The 18,943-nt window shown below is 35.8% G+C and overlaps 1 protein-coding gene across 5 annotated transcripts in view; it reads right to left on the reverse strand.

Moving 5' to 3' along the window:
• Positions 1–18,943, reverse strand: part of COL14A1 (collagen type XIV alpha 1 chain) — a 242,075-nt gene that overhangs the window by 197,493 nt on the left and 25,639 nt on the right. For all 5 annotated transcript variants that reach the window (XM_082364190.1, XM_082364193.1, XM_082364191.1 and 2 more), the window contains exons 3-5: positions 17,760–17,876; positions 12,106–12,249; positions 7,543–7,632 (exon numbers count right to left, since the gene is read on the reverse strand). In XM_082364190.1, coding sequence (XP_082220316.1) covers positions 7,543–7,632; positions 12,106–12,249; positions 17,760–17,876 — 351 coding nt within the window. The remainder of the gene's footprint in view (positions 1–7,542; positions 7,633–12,105; positions 12,250–17,759; positions 17,877–18,943) is intronic.

Genomic DNA, 18,943 nt, shown 5'->3' on the forward strand with positions numbered 1-18,943 from the left:
TCTCCAGTCCCACCCTGGTCAAACTAAGCTCACAGTGCTGGGTTCAGCAGATTTAAGGCCCAGAATAACTAGTGGAAAAAGTAGTAAACTTTCAAATTGATCTCTTAATTGCAAGCCAAGAACTATAAAAGTATTATAGGAAGTAAGCAATTCCAGTAAGTGAAAATACACCTGGAGAATAATCATGTGCCCTGGCTATGCTCAACCGTAACTACATATAATTCAAACCTGACTCTTCCCCAGGAGAAGGCACTGGGTAAACACGTTGAGTCCCTGCTAGACTATGTAAGTTTCATGAGGGTAGAATCCTGCCTACCATGATCACCAATTAATTCCCAGTGCCTGACTCAGTGTTCAGCACTGGAGGGTAATCACCAAATCTCTTCTATGCATTTACTGTTAGGTCACTAACACAAAAGATTGGTCTTTGATGATATTAATTCATGCAAACTATACATTCTAATATTAATAGAAAATAACTATGTAGCACTGACTATGTTCTAGATACTATATGTATTAACTCATTTAATGTTATTTGGGAGAATTCGTGTTTCAGGTAGGGAAAAAAAAACAAATGTGAGCACATGAGAAGTAGGGTCCTTTGAAGGCATATATATGAGAGTACAACCTATGTAATTCTTATTGGAAATACCAAAATGGACAGCTGTCCTTAGAAAAGCAGTGAATTACTCAGTCCAGTGAGTAATTCTGTTCCAACATATTCAAAAGTTTTAAACATTCTAAAGCAAGGATTGGCAAACTTCTTTTGAAAAGGGCAAAACAGAAAATATTTCAGTCTTTGTAGGCCATCTGATCTCTGTTGTATCTGCTCAACTCTGATATTGTGGGAAAGCAGCTATAAATGGTATATAAAGAAATAAGCATAGCTGTGTTCCAATAAAACCCATTTACCCACTTAAGAAAACAGAGGACTGGATTGGCCCATGGGCCATAGTTTGCCCATGGAAAGAATGGAAAGTTTTCTTGGAAAGAATAACTTAAGCTCATCTTATTTTTTCCTCCTAAAAATCAGAGCATTGGGACCCTCCCCTTACCTTCTCCCTGCAGAGAAAAATAATTCATTTAAAAAAATGCAAAGAGGGTCAGAGATCTTAATTTAAAAACCATTAAGAGGAAAAAACAAGGAAACCCTATGTTACTTTTTCTTTCTATCTCATTATCTTTTTCAATCAAGTCCTGTATTCTTGTGCAAAACACCAAAAATGACTGGAGAAAGCTGTTTGGACTACACACAAGAAATAGCAGTTGCTGCAGACGTGCCAGTATTATGCTCCAAGGCCAATACCACTTTTGTTTGGGAGTTGGATTTGGATTACTGAAGAAACACGTACAGTAGACAGCAAACAAGGAACTAACTACACAGCAACTTTTGTTAACGATCTTAGCTCTTTACATCTAAACTAAAATTCTAAAATATTTGAACTATGTCCAATTGTATCTGAGCCACTATCAATGTAGACTCTTATACCAAAAGACTGTAGATTGTAGGGAAAACAAAGAGCAGAGTTCAATGCGAATCATGGAACTATCACATCTTGAAAGAAGTACATCAAGTGAATCGGTTTGCAGGGCAGAAATAGAGACACAGATGTAGAGAACAAACATATGGACACCAAGGGGGGAAAGCGGCGGGGGGTGGTGGTGGTGGTGGTGGTGGTGGGATGAACTGGAAGATTGGGATTGACATATATACACCAATATGTATAAAATGGATAACTAATAAGAACCTGCTGTATAAAAAATAAATAAAATAAAATTTAAAAATTAAAAAAAAAAAAGAAGTACATCAAGGTTTGGGTGGGGAAGACCTTTTTAAAATCTCCAGTGGACCCCATTAACCCTCCCCCTCACTGTCCTGGGAGCCCTAATTCTGACCTGAATTCTCACCATTGTTTACAACTTACTTCTTAAGACTATTCACTCGTATCACCAGTGCCCTCAGAATCCTCTCTGCCCCTTTATATACCTCATGGGAACCCTCACCTAAAAGAGGAAGCCACCTTTTATCTACAAAATTCCTGAAAGTTTTTGCCCTAAGCCAGGTCTTCATCACTGCAATAAATATGCTGAAACAGTCCCTAGTGAAAGTGGGCTCAGGAAAGGCCTCTCCATAAACATGTGTTTAGTGTGTAAAGCAAATGAACTGCTGAATGAAAGGTCCTTCTGCAGGTGTCGGTGAGGATTTATCAGAACATGTATTAACGTTACTCTCACTTTTCACTGTTCTTTTCCCTGTGTTCAATTCACTTCACTCAAACCTATGTTTTAGAAGAGCAAGAGGAAGGTGCATCAGGGAAAAGAAAGGAGAACTGAGGACATTTTAGGAATATCTAGTTATAGCTAAATTCTGGGATCAAACTCTAATCCATGCATGGAAGATAGGTTTCACCTTGAGTGCCATTCTTTAAGCACTGCCTGGCAAAGAATGCTAAGCCAAAACTCAGCCGAGAACATCCACGTAAAATCCTCCATAAAAGTATTTAGAAATTAAAAAAAAAAAAAAACCCACAGGGAAAGTAAATCAGAAATTAATGAGTTTGGTTATTTAAAGGTGGTGAGTAAAGCTGGGTGGAAGAAATAGGGGAAGTCATACCTCTTTTGAGTATTACCCTTTTGTATACTTTTTTACTTTTGGAACCACATGAATGTTTTATGTCCTCACAAATTACCCTGACTGTATTAAAAATGAATAACAAAACCGCCATGAACAGGGAAGAAAAGAACTAACCCAAGATCCTTTTGAACACAGATATTTTATTATATACCCCACACTAAAGGCAAATATCAAACTCTAGTTGACAGACTTTTTGCTAAGTGTATAAATTAGCAAGTTTGAAACTCTTTTTATGATTGAGCATATAAGTAGATGCATTTAAGATATTGGGAGCCATGTTACCCAACTCTTTTGAAGAGAGAGTTGTAAATATGGAAAAAGAAATGCTAGAATAAACCCTGTGGTATGGATAGATGATAGATACAAGGTACAATAAGATAGAGGATAGAAAGATAGATAGATAAATAGGTAATGGACTCTGTGTGTGTGTGTGTGTGTGTGTGTGTGTGTGTGTGCGTGTGTGTGTGTGTGTGTGTGTGTATTCTCAGATAAGAGGGCCTAGAAGCAATGACAACGCAGAAGCATAAACACATCTAGTCACCACATTTTGGTATCTAAATACTATTCTCCATGAAAAAATCCCAACTCCTTGAAGAAGTGGTTGATTTCAGGACAGGGCACAAAAACTACAAGAGGAGCCTGGAATGCAAGGTTTGTGCCAGAAAGTAAGGAAAAGCTTCAAGAATGATGGGGATATATTAAAAGGGCATAGGAGACACCTTGAAATAGCTCCCACTGAGCAGTTCTGGAAGAATTTGAGCATCAAAATACATGATAGTAATGGATTATAATCCATCACATGAAATAAAAATTATATAAATACATAAATATGGGAGAAGGGAAAGATCTCCCTTACAGTAGAATGCCACCTAAAAAAATGTAGAATGAACAATGAAGTTAGGAAAATTATCATTTCAGAAACATTATAGTAGTAACTGACTCAGGCAAGAATCATCAATGGATGTTAAAATAAGTGGGTAAAATGGTAATAAGAAAAACAATATTTACATAGTGTCTTATGAATTTGTAACATTGACAAGCTTGAGCATCCCCAAACAAGAAATTAACATAAAATGGTTCCAATTTGGTAGCAACCAAGGGGCACCTCTCTGGAGGTGCTCACTCCTAAACCATGCTGTGAAGAATTCCCACAAAAGAGCTCACAAATCAAAGTGACATGTCAAACAAGAAAACAAGCACCATGAATGAAAACCAGTAAATGGGTTCAGAATATAAAATAAACATGATTAAGACAGCAGAATAATTTTTTAAAAAACACTAAAATGGAACAATGTACCAGATAAATTTCTAGCAAAATTTTCAAAAAATCAAATATAATTTCTAGAAATAAAAGATTTACTCATTAAAAAGGACAGGCTAAAAAGCAGATTAGAAAGAGATAAAAGGGTAATTAGTATACTAATAGAAAGATAAAGGAAATTACCCAAAATGTCATTGATAAAATCAAAGAGGTAGAAAATGTGAAAGTTAAGAGACATAGATCATCAAAAAAGACTATCTATGATAAATATAATTTGAATACAGAGAAAGAGAGAATAGAGAAAGAAATAGGTAACTGAGAAAAAGAATATTTGAAGAGCTAAAGGTTGAGAATCAGTGAAAGTTATAAATCCTGATTCTGGGAGCACAAAGAGGTCTATAACAAGACTTATTGTAGTGAAACAACAGAACACCAAAGAAAAAGAACAGAAAGCTTGAAAAGCATCTGGAGAGAAAAGAGAGATTACCTGAAAAGGAATAACGTTTAGACTGTCAACAGACTTGTCTTAAACAAGAGCCAAAAGAGAGTGAAATATCTTCTAAATGATTAGAGACAACAACTTTCAACCTGGTACCCAGCTAGTCTTTGAAAAATGAGGATGGGCTGCAGATATTTTTGTGTAAATAAAGTTAAGTTTACCACTACAGATCTTCTCTAAAGGAAACTGAACACATGCAGAAAATCTGAGATGCAAGATGGAATAATGAGCAAAGAAATTTATATACATGGGAAGTTCTGGACAAACAATGACTGTTAAAATTATAATTACCATAAATATTATACCTTCATGAGGCAAAAACGTTAAAATTAATGTATTTGTTATGAATTATGTAAAATATAGAGGGTAGATAATTGAAGTTAAAGTACTATAAAATTTTGTATTGGTTGGGAAATGGTAAATATACTGATTAGTTTTAGAGTTTGGTTTTGTATGCACACTAAAAATTTAATTATAATCATACAAAAAACACAAAAGGATTAAATACCTGCTAGTTCAGTAGAGGGGAAAATGTATTTAAAAAAAAAAAGTGATCAATTTTAAGTAAATAAGGCATACAAGGGGAAAATGTAGCATAATAGGAAGCATAAAATAAATGGCAAATCCAAAATGTAAGTGGACTACAGACACCAATTAAAATACAGAGGTTGTTAAGAGATGATTTTTTTAAAATCCAACTAAATGCTCTTTAAAAGATTTACTCGGGCTTCTCTGGTGGCGCAGTGGTTGAGAGTCTGCCTGCCAGTGCAGGGGACACGGGTTCGAGCCCTGGTCTGGGAGGATCCCACATGCCACGGAGCAACTGGGCCCGTGAGCCACAACTACTGAGCCTGCGCGTCTGGAGCCTGTGCTCCGCAACAAGAGAGGCCTTGACAGTGAGAGGCCCGCGCACCGCGATGAAGAGTGGCCCCCGCTCGCCACAACTGGAGAAAGCCCTCGCACAGAAACTAAGACCCAACACAGCCATAAATAAATAAATTAATAAAAATAAATAAATAAATAAAGTCGATCATAAAAACAAATAAATAAAATAAAAAAAAAAAAAAGATTTACTCACCTTGAACCTGAGAACACAAATAGGGTGAAACTTAAAGGGCAGAGAATCAATATGTTATGTGACTGTTAAACAAAATAGTGTCTAAGTCAAATATTGAATTACTAAGAATAAAGAAAATTTTTACAAAATAAAAAGAATTATTCACTAGGACAATATAACAACTCTTATTTTACATGAACTTAGCCTCTAATTAAAGCAAAATTACCAGAGTTACAAAGAGAAATGGACAGATCTCCCAGACACAGAGATTAAAATTTTTCTCAAGAACACATGCGATGGTTAAAAAAAAATTGACCACATTTAAACAATAAGTCTGAACAAATTTTTAAAAAATATTGGGTACCACAATGCAATTGTTAGACACCAACAACAAATACGTATCTTTTAAAAAATATCTGTATGTTTAGAAATTAAGTAATATATTTCTAAATAACTTGTGGATCAAAATAGAAAGCCTAGTAGAAATCAGAAATTATATAGCATGAGCTACATAAAAATAATACTACATATCAAAATCTATGTGATACAGCTAAAGCAGTACTTGGATATTTGTAGCCTTAAAAAATGCATATAATAGAAAAGGAGAAATACTGAAAATTAATGAGATAAGCATTCAATTCAGGAAGTTAGAAAAACATAATAAGGAAAGAATATTATATATAAAAACATACAAAATAATAAGATACCATAGACAAGATGAACAAGGTTGAAGATATGCACACATTATAATTGAAAACTTCAATATGTAGGTGTATATGCTAGAGAAATTCTACCACATGTACAGAAGGCAACATAAATAAGAATACTTACAGCAATTTTGTAATAGCAAAATACTGGGAACATCAAAAGTAGAAGAGTTAAATATATTGGGTTATATTTATCCAATGGAATTATACACAACAAAGATGAATAAATTGCCTCACATAAGTCAACATGGATAATTCAAAAAATCTAATATTTGTGAAAAAAAGCAAGTTGCAAAGTATACATAGATTTTGATTAAATGTATACAAAATTTAAGATATGAATTCATAATTAAAATATGGTTTCAGGATTCATATATTTATGTAGTAAACTGATAAAGACACATATTGGAATGATAAACACTGAATTCAAATACTGGCAGCCTCTTAGAAGGGGAGGAAAAGGAATATACAGGGATATATAGGGAGTTCCGACTGTGCTGTTTATATTTATCTTCTTAACTGGATAAAGTTGTTTATTACTTATTTTTATACTTTTTATATACCTGATATATGTAACAATAAATCATAATAATATAGTTAATATAAATATAAAATTATAAATTATTAGAAGAAATAGGAAAACTTTGAAACTGAGAATTTCAAATATTGGAAAGAGTGTACATTTTAAGAACAAATTATTGAAAAAATTGTGTCAGTTTGGTAGACTACCAAAATTATAAAATTTGCATATCCTTTAACCCTGCAATTTCATTTTTAGAAGTATTTAGTTTTTGCAATGTGTTCGTAAAGTTTTAAAATTAAACAGCGAGATGAAGAAGGAAGAAAGGTAGGTAGGTCACGAGACTATGGGGGGCCTTGAAAGTCTTGATAAGGATCTGGCTTCCACCCTAAGAGCAGTGGAAAGCCATTGAAGGGGTTTTAAGATGTGCGGGGGTCGGGGGGTAGTGGTGGTACGTGGAGCGTAGAGTCGGATTTGTTTTGCAAAGATCACTCTAACTTCTGGGCAGAGAACAAATTGAGATCTTGCTAAATAATACTGCACACCAGGAAAGAAATGGGAGCTTAGTGGAGTGTTGGCAATAGACATGGAAAGAAACGAACAGATTCTGTCAGTATTTCAATAGAAAATAAATTCACTAGAACTTAGTGATGTATTAAATATGGAAAAGTAAGGGAGAGGGAAGTGTTGACAGTTACTATGTGTGAGGAAGGAAGGAGGGAATGAGGTGGGGCTGAGGGAGATTTTCGTATTAGGTCTGTACTCCTCTGATGGGACCAACGGCCAAGGATGGATGTATTGTCTGTGTTCTTAAGACAACTCAATCCCCCAAATAAGCAAATTAAATTAAAAAAAAATCTGACCTTCTTCTGGTACAGATGGTTTATTCTCATTTCCTTTGTCCAAAACCTTGACCCTGGGTTTTGGTTCCTTTCTTTTTTCTAAATCTTTAACTGGAAAAAAAGTAAAAATACAGCAACATGTTAGGTTAAAACCTAAAAGAAAATATTCAATGAATTTTTACTAAAACCGTTGCAAGTATTGAAAGTTTTAAGTAGAAATTAGCTCCATGGTAGAATCTCATTTCAGAAGATTGGAGCTGCTATTTTTTTCAATTTTGTCATGGGAATGTGTGGAAATCACAGAATTACTTTGGCAGAGTATTCACTATGGGCAGATGTATCAAATAAATTTAACCCTTCATAATTGTTATAAAATCACAAGATTAGCCCCATTTCAGACATGAGGGAATGAAGGACCAACAGGCTAAGGAGCTAAGACTTATCTCATAAAACCAGAAAGTGTTGGCACAGGATTCAAGCCACGTCTTCAGATTTCTGGAAGGCCTGTGAGTTGGCCCCTGTTCTAGAAAGATCTTAGCCATGAATATACTCATTTGGAGTTGGTCTATCTGCAATAGAAGATAGGGAACTCCATAATAATTTCCTTTCAAACTTAAAAAAAAATGTTTCCCTACTAATATAAATAGTAGTATTTCTTCCTTACTTTCATTATGAAATATTCAGGGACCCAGAATGACCCTCGGTCCTTTAATACATTCATTCCTATGTACTCCAATAGTTTTACTTTTCACTCCACAGCAGCTGCCCTGCTATTGCTTGGCACCTGGAGTTGTCCTGAGTCATCGCTAAATGGCAGCGGTATCTGCACATATATCCTGTGAAAAGGAGGAAGTGATCCCATGGCAAAATATTTCATTTAATTATTGCATTCACTTCATGGAAATCTGCAAACTTATTGGAGGGTTGGCTCTGTAGGGTAAGCAATGATTTCCTTTGAACCATCCTTCTTGTCTTCTTAGGGTATTATTCCATGAATCCTGTCTTTAGCATCTCTTCCTCCTCCCTCCTCTTCTTTTTACTGGCTTCCATCCCTTTGCTAAAAGGGTTTGAGACTTGCCATCTGCCAAGGCCAGGTTGCTCTAGTTCTATGATTCCTTTATAGAAACCTTCCTTGGCTTTCTGGTACTTAGAGATTAAATTCCATGATTAAAAATAATAATTAAATACAAGATGCCTTAATCCTGCTGTTTCCACTGATCTTCTCATTTTCTAAATCCATTTTTTAGACCACATCTTCTGACTTCTTTATAAGGCTTGGCCACTTTGGAACACCTCTTCCTTTAAATTCTTTTCTTTCTCAGTTTTTAAAAAAGCATTATCTTGGGTGTTCTCATATTCCTCTGACCCCTCCTTTACATTCTCATTCTTTGGATCATTTTTCTGCTTCCATTCCTGAAACACAGTCATAAACTACATTTGCCTTGCATCCCTGTACACCCCACCTACAATTTTATCATCCCACAGTTTTAATTCTCACCCTTCCGTGGATAATTTCCAAATCTACATCTTCAACCCCACCCACACATAGGCCACGGCCTCAAATTGCTTTCATTCTGTAAAAGAAAATAAGTCTGCAACTCTAGTGTGAGGAAAGTTGTGCTAAAAGTAGAAATAGATCTGGGAAAGAATAATTGCAGAGGTGGAGACACTGGGAAACTTCATCAGGAAGGTGACATTTGGGCCAAACTTTAAAAAAGGAGCAAGATTTTGCAGGCAGAGATGAGCAAAATATAGTTCCAAAGAGAAAAATAGTGACCAAAAATAAAGTTTGCCAAAATAGGGCCAAAATCCATTCTACAGATGAACAAGAAAAAAACAAAACAGTCACTTTGAATTGGGCCTCTAGGTCACATACAAGATGTAACACATGCCATGCCAAGCTTCTGTCCTCCTCTCGCAGGAGACAAAATCAATTAGAAAACAGACTGTCAAGAGTAAAGTGGGGGCTTCCCTGGTGGCGCAGTGGTTGAGAAGTCTGCCTGCCAATGCAGGGGACACGGGTTCGAGCCCTGGTCTGGGAAGATCCCACATGCCACGGAGCAACTAGGCCCGTGAGCCACAATTACTGAGCCTGCGCGTCTGGAGCCCGTGCTCCGCAACAAGAGAGGCCGTGACAGTGAGAGGCCCGTGCACCGCGATGAAGAGTGGTCCCCGCTTGCCGCAACTGGAGAAAGCCCTCGCACAGAAACGAAGACCCAACACAGCCATAAATAAATAAATAAATAAATAAATAAAAATTAAAAAAAACAAAAAACAAAAAACAAAAAACCAGGCAGCCATGATTGCCAATTTGATTTAAAAAAAAAAAAAAAAAAGAGTAAAGTGGTATTAATCATAACAACAGAAGCAACCATGCCCCTACTATGTGCTGACATGAGTTAATCCACACAATAATAGGCACAAACCATCCCCCCATTTGCCCATGAGGAAACTGAGGCTAGAAGTTGTTAAGTTGCTTGGCCAAATACACACACCAGGTTTGGAATCATAACAGTTCAGACATGCCTTTCTGTCTTCAAAATCCAAAGATGGTTCCTTATGTTTCCCTGTGTATCAGAAGATGGACTTTTGAAAAATTCAAATCCCTACACTAACTGCAAACCTATAGCCACAGGATTTGTCTAGATCATTATTTTCCTGGATCCAAGCATGAAAGGTTTCCATGGAGGGAAGACCAGGCTTTAGCTCCATCTCACAGGGGGCAAAAACATAACTGAAATGCAAAATGGAAAAGGAAACCATCCAAACAAAGTTATTTTAATTTCATTCTTATAAATTGTTATTTGGGAAGAACTAAGACCTCTATCCTGCCAATAAAAATAACATAGCTAAAAAATATATATGCATCCATATAATTTATCTAACAAGTTGGACTGTTTCAGTAAGATTATTTCAGCAGAGCTAAGCAAACTGAAAACAAAAGCATTTCTTTTTAAATGTTTTGAGTAAATAGTTATTGGCAAAGTTTTAAGGCTACCTGTGTTTCTTATGCTGCTAGTCATGGAATATTTGCAATAATCAACCGCACAAAAGCTTAAGACTAAAGTGAAATGAATTGTTTCTCCTTGTCCTTTTTACTGCTTCTCACAAACTTTAAGGAAAGTTATTTCCCTTACTCATGTAGGAATGTCAGAGGCCAGAAACTGAAGCACAGTGCCAATAAAATGAGACAGAAGGCTGATTTATATTGAAAATAACATAAAACCCTTTCCCAGAGCTTCCAGACACTGTGAATCTCAAAAGAATGTAACATTTAAAACATCTGTATGTCCTGCTGACAGGTGGATTCACCAAATGTTTCTTTGTTCAGAAGTTTCAAGAGGCAGTGGGTTAACAAAGTTTTTTTTTTTTTAATTTAAGAAAAATCACAAAATGTGTCTCATAAAACATTACCTAGAAGAGAAAGATAAAAAGGAAGGGAGGGATAGAAAAATCCAAATAGAACATTGCTGTATATAGAGTTCTAGAACCCACAGCCTTCTCGATTTGTGGATTAACCCTTTAAAAAGCTATTGTTATTTGAAATGATGTGTAGGATCTACTTCAAAATAATATGAGAGAGGGGAGTATGGGGGTATAAATGAAACAAGAGTGACCATGAATGGTTAATTGTTGAAGCAACTGATGGATATTTAGGGGTTTATTTTATGAATCTGCTGATTTTTTAAGTTATGTTTAAAATTGTCCTTAATAATGAGTTGGGTTTTTTAAAGAGTCTACCTTAACAATGAAGTAACACAGAAAGTTAACCAGGACAGACCTCTTCTGTTTGTATTCCTGATACACAAAACTGCCCTCCAATTAGATAGGTCACCTCCAGGAAGAGGGAGTTGCTGTAGTCTCTGGTCACTAGAATATAAGGTCCATGGGGGCAGGGATTTGTCATGTTCCCAGGGCCTAGAATAGGGCCTCACACTTAGTAGCCATGCAATATACACTTGTTAAGTGAAAAAAAAAAAAAAAGAATGAGTGAATGAATGAATATTTCCCTGAAAGGCAAAAGAATCAGGGTCTTCGTGGACAACTTTTAAATTCAACATAAGGAAAAGCTTTCTAATGGAACAGCACAGACATGGATGGGGCTGCCTCAGAGCTTTCTCTCCTGCTTAGAATGTCTCTATATGTCAAGTTTTTGCCCAACTTACTATTTGAGAACTGGCTCAAAAATGAAGACACTCCCATCCATTCTCTTCCTAGATCATTATGGGGGCAGACAGAGTACCTCCCTTCACAGACTCCTGAAAGTATTTATTGAGCAGCTATTATGTGCTGGGTAGATGAGATGTCCACATAAGGCTCAGTGGACAGTGTCAGGGAGTTATTTAAGAACTAAAACCTTTTTAAAGGATAAGTAGGAGCACCATGAAATGGGTAAAGGAAGGGACAGAGAATATTAGAGATAGAAGGAACTCACAGAAGATTATACTAAATGTCTTTTAAGATCTCTTCAAATCTAAACAATCTAGAATTTTAACCTGTTATCAATACAATATTTACCACAGACTCAAACTCAGAGCTGGGACAGAGTCCCATGGCAGCACTTTATGATCTGTAAATACGTACTTCTGAATTGACCTTGGGCTGGCTTGCTTTCTCTGTCTTTATTGTATGCAATAATTTGAACTGTGTAATTCTGGTCTGGCATAAGACCTTGAATAATCGCTTTAGTTGCAGTGTTCTGGAGATTCAGTTGATTGGTTTTTCCACCTATAATAAAACAGAAAGATAAATCAGTTCTAAGAAGTGGGTTAACTGTGTACATTAAGAAATTTTATTAACCAGAAATCAAGATTTTAAAGGTGAAGACATTCAAAAATATGTATAATGTTATTACATATACTAATTTCAGTACACTTTTCATTCTCATTTTCAGTTATACTCTTTGCATTAGACAAACAGTCATCTAAATTAGATACAAACACATTTGCAAATATCTTTCATCATAACACACTGTTGCTTTATTTTTTTTTAACATCTTTATTGGAGTATAATTGCTTTACAATGGTGTGTTAGTTTCTGCTTTATAACAAAGTGAATCAGCTATACATATACATATACCCCATAACTCTTCCCTCTTGCATCTCCCTCCCTCCCACCCTCCCCATCCCACCCCTCTAGGTGGTCACAAAGCACCAAGCTGATCTCCCGGTGCTATGCGACTGCTTCCCACTAGCTATCGGTTTTACATTTGGTAGTGTATATATGTCCATGCCAGTCTCTCACTTCGTCCCAGCTTACCCTTCTGCCTCCCCGTGTCCTCAAGTCCATTCTCTAGTAGGTCTGCGTCTTTATTCCCATCCTACTCCTAGGTTCTTCATGACCATTTTTTTTTTTAGATTCCATACATATGTGTTAGCATACGGTATTTGTTTTTCTCTTTCTGACTTACTTCACTCTGTATGACAGACTCTAGGTCCATCCACCTCACTATAAATAACTCAATTTCGTTTCTTTTTATGGCTGAGTAATATTCCATTGTATATATGTGCCACATCTTCTTTATCCATTCATCTGTTGATGGACACTTAGGTTGCCTCCATGTCCTGGCTATTGTAAATAGAGCTGCAGTGAACATCGTGGTACATGACTCTTTTTGAATTATGGTTTTCTCAGGGTATATGCCCAGTAGTGGGATTGCTGGGTCATATGGTAGTTCTATTTTTAGTTTTTTAAGGAACCTCCATACTGTTCTCCATAGTGGCTGTATCAATTTACATTCCCACCAACAGTGCAAGAGGGTTCCCTTTTCTCCACACCCTCTCCAGGATTTATTGTTTCTAGATTTTTTGATGATGGCCATTCTGACCGGTGTGAGATGATATCTCATTGTAGTTTTGATTTGCATTTCTCTAATGATTAATGATGTTGAGCATCCTTTCATGTGTTTGTTGGCAATCTGTATATCTTCTTTGGAGAAATGTCTATTTAGGTCTTCTGCTCATTTTTGGATTGGGTTGTTTGTTTTTTTGATATTGAGCTGCATGCGCTGCTTGTAAATTTTGGAGATTAATCCTTTGTCAGTTGCTACATTTGCAAATATTTTCTCCCATCCTGGGGGTTGTCTTTTCGTCTATCCTTTGCTGTGCAAAGTTTTAAGTTTCATTAAGTCCCATTTGTTTATTTTTGTGTTTATTTCCATTACTCTAGGAGGTGGGTCAAAAAGGATCTTGCTGTGATTTATGTCATAGAGTGTTCTGCCTATGTTTAACTCACACTGTTGCTTTTATACACTAGGGAAAGCCATAGCATGAGATTAGAAGACAGTAAGTTCTCAACATCAGATATACTCTTCAAGGAAAGAGCGTCACTTAAAAGTGAAGGAAAAGGTATGGGTAGACTGAATGTAATTATCTACACCGAAATTCTTCCTATGGCCTCTCTAAAGTGAGTCAAAGCATCCTTGAAGCATTAGCAATTTAATTATCTTAAAACTGAGCATCACTGGCTTGGGATGTTAAAGGAACCACTCATTGCCTGGCTACTTAAAAGTTAGCTTGGCTCTGGAAAAAATTTCAAACCCCCGCTGTCTCTCCATCAAATTAGACTGACATCTAAATCTTTGCTGAAAATGCTATTTGATTCGATACTCAACTTGTATGCAAAATTCCAAATATACCTTTCTTCTCTAATTTCTGGCAGTAATCACTGTGTCTGAGAAAAGGGAAATTAATTTAAAACTTCTGTCCCTCTAGCAGGAACAGCAAGTAAGTTCTGATATTTGCTGAAATAATCAAGCATAACACAGATTACAACATACTGGGTTGGCCCAAAAGTTCGTTCGGGCTTTTCTGTGCGAGCGTATGGAAAATCCCGAACGAACTTTTTGGCCAATCCAATACTTTAACCATATTCTAGTAAAATTGATTAAGTCTGAAAAATGATGCTCCTATCATCTACGCTACCAGCTACTGGAAGGCAGAACTGAGCCTTTCTCTAGCCAAAACCCACCTCCTTAAATGCATTTATGTCCAAGATGCTAAGTTTGGTTTCAGAAACTTGTATCATTTAAAACTCAACTACTACAAAGTGCACAAAATGAATCATTCATAATGTGTGTTTCACTTAAAAAAAAATTCCTTAGAAAAACTCTGTGTATTAGAATTCCTCACTGAGAGTCAGAGAATGTATTATTTTAAAGGCTTTGAGAATCCTGTAATAAAAAAACAAGCTTTAAACTCTGCTTAAAACAGCACTCCTCAAATTTATTTGACCATTAAACCATTTGATTGTATAATAGCTATTAGCATCCTGTTGAACACCATGGAAAACGCTTTGGGAAAGACTGGTATAAACAGTACTTGAAACACATCTCGTAGTGCAAAACCATCTACAAATATTGTGTCTAGACATTATTTGTGTCTAGTAAACATTATTTACTACTCCTTTTATTTACTCTATTTATTTTATGTTTGATCATGATGATACCAGAGTGTCAAGAATGTTTTATTGGCTTTGGCCACTGCAGTAAGGACATTGGGTCACCACAGAATAAACCCAGTTTTCATGGAGAAATCATCTGCTTTCATCCTCAATTTTTATTTGTCATTGGAGGTGTTTAAACAAGAGCTGGATGTCTACTTTTGAGGGGTGCTGTAGCAGAGAAGATTGAAGGATGAGGCCGAGGTTTGGTTCAAAGGTCACACAAGTCACTTCTGAGGTTCTAATCCCTCAGTGACACCTGCTTGGGGTACTTAAAAGTTTGGTGTTATCAGCAAATAATCCAAAAAAGTTAACACACTAATTACCTGGAGGGAAAATAATTACCTTCAAGACATAGGGAATTCTTAGAGGTAGCACAAATTACTAACTTATATTTTGACCTTTAGCATCACAATAATGTTCAAAAACCTCTTAAATTTCCCATGATGGCTTATTTTATCTTTTTTGAATTTTTGAATTTTATTTTATTTATCTTTTTGTACAGCAGGTTCTTATTAGTTATTCATTTTATACATATTAGTGTATATATGTCAATCCCAGTCTTCCAGTTCATCCCATCACCACCTCCACCCCAGCCACTTTCCCCACTGGTGTCCATACATTTGTTCTCTACACCTGTGTCTCAATTTCTGCACTGCAAACTGGTTCATCTGTACCATTTTTCTAGGTTCCACATATATGCGTTAATATACGATATTTGTTTTTCTCTTTCTGACTTACTTCACTCTGTATGACAGTCTCTAGATTCATCCATGTCTCTACAAATGACTCCATTTCGTTCCTTTTTATGGCTGAGTAATATTCCATTCTATATATGTACCACGTCTTCTTTATCCATTCGTCTGTCGATGGGCATTTAGGTTGCTTCCATGATGTGGCTACTGTAAAAAATGCTGCAGTGAACATTGGGGTGCATGTGTCTTTTTGAATTCTGGTTTTCTCTGGGTATATGCCCAGAACTGGGATTGCTGGGTTATATGGTAATTCTATTTTTAATTTTTTAAGGAACCTCCATACTGTTCTCCATAGTGGCTGTATCAATTCACATTCCCACCAACAGTGCAAGAAGGTTCCCTTTTCTCCACACCCTCTCCAGCATTTGCTGTTTGTAGATTTTCTGATGATGCCCATTCTAACTGGTGTGAGGTGATACCTCATTGTAGTTTTGATTTGCATTTCTCTAATAATTAGTGATGTTGAGCAGCTTTTCATGTGCTTCTTGGCCATCCGTATGTCGTCTTTGGAGAAATGTCTATTTAGGTCTTCTGCCCATTTTTGGATTGGATTGTTTGTTTTTTTTAATATTGAGCTGCATGACCTGTTTATATATTTTAGAGGTTAATCCTTTGTCCATTGATTCGCTTGCAAATATTTTCTCCCATTCTGAGGGGTGTCTCTTCATCTTGTTTATGGTTTCCTTTGCTGTGCGAAAGCTTTTAAGTTTCATCAGGTCCCATTTGTTTATTTTTGTTTTTATTTCTATTTCCCTAGGAGGTGGGTCAAAAAGGATCTTGCTGTGATTTATGTCATAGAGTGTTCTGCCTATGTTTTCCTCTAACAGTTTTATAGTGTCCGGCCTTACATTTAGGTCTCTAATCCATTTTGAGTTTATTTTTGTGTATGGTGTTAGGGAGTGTTCTAATTTCATTCTTTTACATGTAGCTGTCCAGTTTTCCCAGTACCACTTATTGAAGAGGCTGCCTTTTCTCCATTGTATATTCTTGCCTCCTTTAGCAAAAATAAGGTGACCATATGTGCGTTGGTTTATCTCTGGGCTTTCTATCCTGTTCCATTGATCTATATTTCTGGTTTTGTGGCAGTACCATACTGTCTTGATTAATGTAGCTTTGTAGTATAGTCTGAAGTTAGGGAGCCTGATTCCTACAGCTCCATTTTTCTTTCTCAAGATTGCTTTGGCTATTCGGGGTCTTTTGTGTTTTCATACAAATTGTGAAATTTTTTGTTCCAGTTCTGTGAACAATGCCATTGGTGGTTTGGTAGGGATTGCATGGAATCTGTAGATTGCTTTGGGTAGTATAGTCATTTTCACAATGTTGATTCTTCCAGTCCAAGAACATGGTATATCTGTCCATCTGTTTGTATCATCTTTAGTTTCTTTCATCAGTGTCTTATAATTTTCTGCATACTGGTCTTTTGTCTCCTTAGGTAGGTTTATTCCTGGTATTTTATTCTTTTTGTTGCAGTGGTAAATGGGAGTGTTTCCTTAATTTCTCTTTCAGATATTTCATCATTAGTGAGTGTATAAGAATGCAAGAGATTTCTGTGCATTACTTTTGTACCTGCTACTCTACCAAATTCATTGATTAGCTATAGTAGTTTCCTGGTAGCATCTTTAGGACTCTCTATGTTTAGTATCATGTCATCTGCAAACAGTGACAGCTTTACTTCTTGTTTTCCAACTTGGATTCCTTTTATTTCTTTTTCTTCTCTGATTGCTGTGGCTAGGCTAAAACTTTGGAGGTAAATTTTAATTGTCAGTAGACCAAAAGAACTGATCCATGTTGAAACAGAGGTAGTGAGGATTCTTGATAGTCTGAAAATTTTGCCTGAGGAAAATTATGGGGAGTCCAATAGTTATTCTTTAGATTTGGGGAACATTATTTTCTTGAGTAGAGGGTAAGTTTTCAAGCTCCAAAGATTAAATAAAACCAAAATCTTTCAAATGAGCTTAAAGCAGCACTTAGCACAATACATTTTTAGTTCCCTGTGTGCAAAAAATTGCTAATACTCTAAAAAATACAGTTGAGTGTTTTTACCTGCAGCTGGAGTCACAAGAAGTTTGTATCCACCAAATTTCCCTCTCGGAGCCTTCCATGAAATCTGGATACTATCATGAGATAATACATTATACCTTAACCTTGTGGGTGGAGCCACTGAAAAGGAAAAACAAAAATTGTTTAAATGTTGAAACTTTTAAGCTTCCACTGTTAAGTTGAAAAGCCAAAGTAATGTAATCACAATATGCAAGACTTCATTTTCTTTCTACAACTGCATTAATGAATTGATCAGTTTGCAAAATAACACAAACCCAAAACCATTTGTTTCTTACTCAGGAGATAAGCATTTGCCAAGTAGTACTGATCTTGTGACAAAGAACTATGACTTAGGGTTAGAATTTAATACCTTAGCCCAGCTTAATAATTGAAGCCAACCTCGTAAAATGATTTTATTATGTTACAAGGATGAATTTTTCTACTTGGAATACGTAAGCTTTTGTAATCTACTCTAGTGGGATCTGTTTTATGCCTTTAGGTTTTTCACTTTATTAATTGAGCACTTTTTATGATATGATAATTTAAGGTCATCACAGACATAGTATAGTAATAAGATCTTCATTTAAAAACATTTTGAGAAAGAGATTCTAAAGGACCAAAATAAAAAAAAATAATAATAATAAAAGATAATTGCTTTATAAACTTGGATTCATTCTTCCCGTGTAGCTGATTTATACCTTTCAGAAAGACACACAGCACATGGTCATGAATCATCCCAGCATATTTAATCTTTCCCGATAGTTAACAAAATAGATCAGTCTATATTACTTTTTGTGTAAGTCATTCAAACTTCAAAACATATTTTTGGAACTCTACAGCAATGCTCCAGAATTTCTAAAGAAATATTTTCGTAAGAAGATTTTTACTATATAATATATAAATTAGTTTGTCACAAAAGAAAATTTAATGCTTAACAGAAAAGTTAGCACTTATTACCCACTTTTATGCCTGGCCTTTCTTTCCCACTTTAGGACACAGAGTCTGGGGAAGGAAACAAACATTCTTTTTAATAGGTATGTAGCATAATATGGGGTTTGGACATTAGTTTGATTCCCAGTTCTGTCACTTATTAGATGAATAAGCTTGAGCAAGTGATTGTTTCTTCCAAAGCCTTATCTTTAGAAAAGGTGACAGCAATACTTTCTGCACAGGATACGTGAAAATGT

The sequence above is a fragment of the Balaenoptera borealis genome (genome assembly GCF_965194805.1).
Source record: "Balaenoptera borealis genome assembly, chromosome: 17".
In the NCBI taxonomy this organism is placed as follows: Eukaryota; Metazoa; Chordata; class Mammalia; order Artiodactyla; family Balaenopteridae; genus Balaenoptera; species Balaenoptera borealis.